We start from the raw sequence: 6,352 nt of genomic DNA, 5'->3' as shown, positions 1-6,352 counted from the left end.
ACCCCCTAAATCTATGGAAATAATAAAAATGTACTAATGCAGAAAGAAAAAGATTAACTATCCAAAACTACCTAAAAGGGCAACCAAATCATAATAAAAATATAGTTCTCACTTTTCTAGTGATTTTTATATATTAGAATAACTTTTAAGTTCTCATTTAATGCTCCCATCAAGTATATGATACTAAAACTATTATTATCCTCAATTTATACATGGATAGAAAAGTATGAAGAGTGAGAAGATACAATTTCTAAGAATATAATTCTTAAAAGTATGACATGTTAGATAAAAGGGAAACTGGAGAAACACAATGAGAGAATAGACTAAAAGTGAGAAAAAATAGTAGAAATGAGCGCTGTCATTGGTAGTCAGGGAAATATCTTCAAGACGGTGGAATGTTAAATTTAATCAGTGGTAAAATATCATCAAATAAGAAAGTATCTATTGTTTTGCATGTTAAACTTTGGGTTAATTTGTTTTATGGCAATAGATAATTAATGCACAACAAAATTAGGAGTTTATTAATAACAATGATAGTACAAATTATGATTGCTAAATATCCAGTGAAGAAAATCATGGAGGAATCACAAAGAAATTGACTCAAATGAGGTTTTTAAAGATGAACGGGATTTAAACGTAGAGGGGACAATGAAGCACGTAAATGAAGAAAATAATTTGAATAATGTAATGTCAGTTGGAATAAATATTGTCACTTATTTTGCTTTTAAATTCATCTTTCTAATCATAGACATAATTGACTGTTTTTGCAGTTTATTTAGTTTATTCACAAAGACATTTTCCTCTAAAGATCTATAGTTTTAAAATGCACATTATGTCCCACCAAGCAAACTTACGTGGGTAATTTGGATGTGGGCCAAAAGGACTAGAAGACCCATTTAGTGTACATACCAAGTGACAGCCCTCTGCAATACACTGGATGCTTGGCGCTGATCCCAGCCCCTATTTAAATGCTAAAACCCTCATTCCAATGTGACTGTATTTGGAGGTGGAGACCTTTGGAAGGTAATTAAGTCATGGGGTTGGAACTCTTAAGAATGGGGTTAGTGCCCTTATACTAGTAGTAAGAGGCCAGAGAGCTGGTCATCTTTCAGCCATGTGACATTCTGTTACAGCAGTCTGAACTAAGACACCCTCAAAATACAGTCATTCTACCAATACAACTAAAGTTTTACTGTCTCATGCTTATTCTTGTGTAGCAATTGACCTACAAGTTCTGCTGAGAATCCTGTGATATGCGTGTGTTTTGGTCATGTATGAACAGACAGCACGATTCTCCATATGTTAATCAGGGGCCTTGCATTTCATAAGCCCTGCACATGCCAATGAGTTGTCCAATGTCTCAACCTAATTTATTCTTATTCATTCATTTCCCCTTCAGAAAGGTTATGTAATTCTCACTCATGAATATCAAATACCAACTATATTTTATAATTTAAGTTTCCTAAAGTTTAGCCAGTACTATGTCTATCAACTAATATATAGCATGGGTAGTGATAAATGTGCTAATTAATTTGATTATGATAGTCATTTAACAATGTATATGTGTATCAAATCACCACTTGTATACTTTAAATATATACAATCTGTGTCAATTAAATATTTTTAAAAATGAAAAATCAAAAAAGGGCCACATTAAATATAACTTTTATTATAATTTTTAAGAAGGAAAAGAAAAATGCCAGTGTCTGCCATCATTTGAAATGTAGTAAAGATATATAACTTATATTTAGAAATTCATAGGAAGAAAGACAAGTTTATGAAAAAGTCCTTTAAATGTGAGCTTTCTTGTATACATTTGGGATGAATATTACAGAAAAAGGAATGGAATGCAAAAGTCATATGCACATACTAGCTCAGATTAGAAAGTTAGCTTTTTCTCATCTGAGCAGCGCCTAAGTGTTTTGTATCCTCCTTTCTCTTGATCCCCTACACAGAACATCTGTGTAAAGCTAACAAGATTCCCCAGGGACTGGGACCTCAGATTTGTTATGTCTTGAAATATAGAGAGTGGTAACGGCTGCAAGCTCTGTGTAACACACAAGGACTTATTCTTATTCCAGCATCCTCTTACTTCGGTCCCTTACCTGCTCTCCGGAGAAAACAGCAAAAGTGTTTCAAGCATCAGGCAGCTCAGGCATTCCCGACTCAGAGCCCAGGAAGTTTCCTCTTTTTAATGCAAGTTCTGTAGAAACTGGTGAAATCGTGACACCAAGGCAATTCAGAATAATGAAATATGCGTGAATGTGACTGGATAAAAAATAGATTTGAAGTCTTGTTTTCAAATTTGATGCCTTCTCTTGAAGACTAAAGTTTTCATCATCTTTGGACAATGTCTTTTATTAGCACTCAGGAAAGACTGCAGTCTCTTAATGGCAATATGTTTCCATTTGGATAAGTTCTTCTGAGTTTTCCTCCTTTCCTAAGGGTGAGACCACTTATTATTAATATTTTTATTGTTTGTGAGAAAGGGACCCTTACATAGTGGTTGGACAAAAAATATTATATTGCTATTTCTAGAAATTTGCCTGCCTTTATTTGTGACTCAGTGCCTGTGTTAAAGAATCATGTAACGGAAGAGGAAACAAAATAGTTATTTTGCTGTAGTCCTCTGTGAAGCTGATTAGTCTGAGCTTCTGGTAATCAGGAAAACCAGTGGGTTAAGAGTATGACTCAGAACCATACTCTGCATTTGCATCCTGGCCCCATCGCTAATTGCATATGTATAGGTGGCAAGTGCTTGTACTATTTGAATCAAACACTCTCACTGCAGAATGGGGATAAAAGTTGAAGCCATCTCATATAGTTACTGTGTAAATTGAATGAATTAATCCAAATAAGGCAATTTTAGAATCTAAAAATATAAAAACAGCAGTACTAATTATATAACAGTATAGCTAAGAGTTATCGCTGTGTGTCTGGCACCGTTACTATTCAAGAGAGAGGCTGTGTTTGCTGAAGGACTGCGGGACTTTAAGTTACTCGCCACCTGTCTGATTACAGTTCACCACAAATGCCTGCAAGTGCTGGTTTGGCTTTCCCACATCAAGACAGTTGTCCTCAAACATTTTAATATGTATTATATTTAAATCAAACATCATTCGACAAGAGCACATTACATACACATTTTAACGTAAGGATTACATTTGGTACAGATGGGGCATTGTTTTGGTGGAAGGCTAGAAAATTTTTAATGAGCTTATAGCCACTACACTAGAAAACCATCGTGTTAAATGTAACCAGATACACACAGATAAAGGGCATCCGAGAGACACAGCAGCAGCAGCAGTCCCTTAAAGGCCGGTGCTCTGGGACGAAAGGCCTCCTCCTGCCTTCTGGCTGCGATCCTTTTCCTCTGGAAAGCGGGCCAGCTTCCCCTGGGCACCCTGCAGCCCTTCAAGGCTGGTGAGTGTGCAGACAGCCATTCCTGGTTGTTGGCGTTTCCTGCAGAGTTGTGTGAGAGTCCTCCTCTCTTCTTTCTTTAAAAGGAGAACTTCCTTATTTGAAGAAATCTGGTACATGGACGGCATATATAGAGCAGCTCATATTTAGAACAGAGTAAAGTATTTAATGGTATAATTTACATAAACTTAAAAACCATGTACAGAGTTGCAGTAAGCAGCCTCCTAGGACAAATAGAAACAAAAGCATATACCCTTGGGGGTACAGATTAAGGGGACAAAAGATTAGTGGCTAATATGGATTCTTTCTTTAAAGGCAACTATACCAAATTGAGTGTTGCTTTGTTAGGTTTTCAGCAAACAGCTTCATTCTGCCAACACTTAATAAAACAGTTATTCTTCATGTAAATTAGCTTTTTTTCAATTCATACCCAAAAGAAAACTGTTTATGGCAAGAGCCTTTTACAATAAAAAAACTAAGATGTTTATAACTTTCAGAAAAATCACTTCCTTAGACTTCATTTATCTTATTCTGCTATCATTACTTATCAGGCTATAACTTTTCCATAATTAATGTCACATGAATTGGAGGGACCAAGGAGGTACGCACAGTGTGTTTTGAGTGTGTGCTGGTGCAAAAATGTGGCCTAAATATACTCATCTCTAAGGGGAAAGGACAATGGGTATGTTAAAGAAAAAAATCAATTCCTTAGACATTATTTGGAAGGAACAGGAGAGCCCATTACTTGAGGTAGCAAGTTTGTATTTCTGCCTGCAAGAAGGTTCTTTCAAAGTATCCATGTAACAAAAACATTTGTGTCTCCTTAATATTCTGAAATCAAAAAATAAAAATGTAAAATGGTAAACATTAAAATAAGTGAAAGAACTCACTTATTCCTCATACTAAGAGCGCTTGATGTTTGCCTTTTGAGGTGGAGACTGGATCAGACATGAGTTTAAATTAATGCACATTTTCATTTTCCTCTAAATCACAAAGCATACACAGCACATCCCTGTAAGTCAACAAATGTGTGCGTTCAAAGGAGCTTCTCCTCCCCGCGGTGCAGACATGGGGGTAGCAAGCACGTGGTGCAGATCAAGTCATCTGAATCCCACCATCATCTGTGCCACTTATCTTGAGAATCTGGCAAACTCACTCCAGTCCTCTGACTTCACATAAGACTTCCTCAAATGACTACTTAGTACTTTACTATCACAATAATCTTAGAAAATTTTGAAGGATTCTATCATGTGCTGCATACTGCACATAGGCAAAGATGTTGTTTAAACAAAAACCAATGTCCTTTTAAAAACTTGTTCTCATTAGCAAACGCCGTATATGAGCAATGTAAAATAATTTATCCTTTATTTGTATATGTGTGAATCTCTGTGTATGCATGTTTGTGTTTTTGTACTTATGCTCACTTTCAGAACTTGAATAGGAACTTTTTTATTATAATATGTGAAAACCTTTTTCAAACTTCAGCATGAATGTAAAAGAAATTTTCAAAAAGAGATAGTTCAGTGCAATGAGTTACTGAATGCATTCTCCTGAGCAGCATTTGATGATGTTGAAGAATTAGAGTGTCTTTGTGACTTCATCATTCCGGGCCCTCAAAATACATTTCTTCTTGTCTTTGACAGTTTAATGCTGACCACCAAGATGGCTCAGGAAAATTCTAGCACCATCACCGAGCTCGTCCTTCTTGGGTTTTCCAATCACCCCCAAGCTGAGACCCCCCTCTTCCTTCTCTTCTCTCTGGTTTACCTGGTCAATCTCTTTGGCAACACGGCAGTTATCATTTTGGTGGTAATTGATTCCTATCTCCAGACGCCCATGTATTTTTTCCTCTGTCACTTGGCCTTTCTCAACATATTGTACACCACAGCTGTGGTCCCCAAGATGCTCTTAAACCTCCTTGCCTCCAAGAAAGTCATTTCTTACAAACTCTGCCTGGCCCAGACCTACATCTCCCTGTTCATGGGAGCAGCAGAGTGCCTCATTCTGGCAGTCATGGCCCTGGACCGCTATGTGGCCATTTGTCACCCTCTGCGGTACCTGCTCATCATGAACTGGTCTGTGTGTGTGCAGCTGGCTGTGGGAGCCTGGGGCGTCAGCTTCTTTGCCTCCGTGGTGCCTCTCTACATCACCATACCTCCCTTCTGTGGCCCTTACGTTATTGATCATATTTTTTGTGAAGTCCCTGTTCTTCTTCATATGGTCTGTGGTGACACATCCCTGCAGGAGACCATGATGGTGGTAGGAGCATCTGGTACCCTCCTCCTCCCCTTCCTCCTCATTGTCCTCTCCTACCTGCACATACTGGTTGCTGTGATGAGGATGAACTCAGCTGAGGGTAGGAGAAAAGCTTTCTCTACCTGCAGCTCTCACCTGACTGTGGTGACCATTTATTATGGGACAGGGATGTTCATGTACATGAGGCCCAAATCTCTATATTCCGCTGAGGGCGATAAACTGATTTCCTTGTTCTATGCAGTCATCAATCCTGCTCTAAATCCTCTAATTTATAGCCTGAGGAATGAGGAAGTGAAAAGAGCCTTAAGGAGAGTCCTAGAGAGATCTCCAGCGTCCCAAGGCAGAAGATATTAATACTATCTTGAGTAGTTAGAATTTGCTTCTCCTAATACACTCCTTAAGGCTAGTGACATGTTTATGTCATACATTTTATTTAATTAGCCACATTTACATGTAACTCCTTGTCAAAACTATTACAAATATATTAGGTCATTCTCTCTGACTGCAGTTTACTGTGACCCTCCTTTCCATGACTGTTATCGGATTACACCCCAGGTATTGACTATTTCTACACATCAGAAAATTAATCCTAACAGTAAGCAAGTTTCATTTAATGAGGAAACTGGAATTGGAATTTCAAGGCAGGTTTTCTGACTTCATAATTTGACACAGCCTC

General features: G+C 37.7%; 1 protein-coding gene across 1 annotated transcript; it reads left to right on the top strand.

The window, feature by feature from the left end:
• Nucleotides 1-5,082: 5,082 nt before the first annotated feature.
• Nucleotides 5,083-6,030, top strand: LOC138382915 (olfactory receptor 2A12-like). The gene has a single exon (XM_069467526.1). It carries the CDS (start codon nt 5,083-5,085, stop codon nt 6,028-6,030), a length of 948 nt encoding a protein of 315 aa, XP_069323627.1.
• The last annotated feature ends 322 nt before the right edge of the window (nt 6,031-6,352 follow it).

This window comes from Eulemur rufifrons, chromosome 4, assembly GCF_041146395.1.
Source record: "Eulemur rufifrons isolate Redbay chromosome 4, OSU_ERuf_1, whole genome shotgun sequence".
Lineage (NCBI taxonomy): Eukaryota > Metazoa > Chordata > Mammalia > Primates > Lemuridae > Eulemur > Eulemur rufifrons.
Note: the sequence above shows the minus strand (reverse complement) of the source record. Positions and strands in the feature narration are given on the sequence as shown.

Excerpts from the sequence above, each read along its gene's own strand:
- LOC138382915 (XM_069467526.1), top strand. The coding sequence starts at position 5,083 with ATGGCTCAGGAAAATTCTAGCACCATCACCGAGCTCGTCCTTCTTGGG.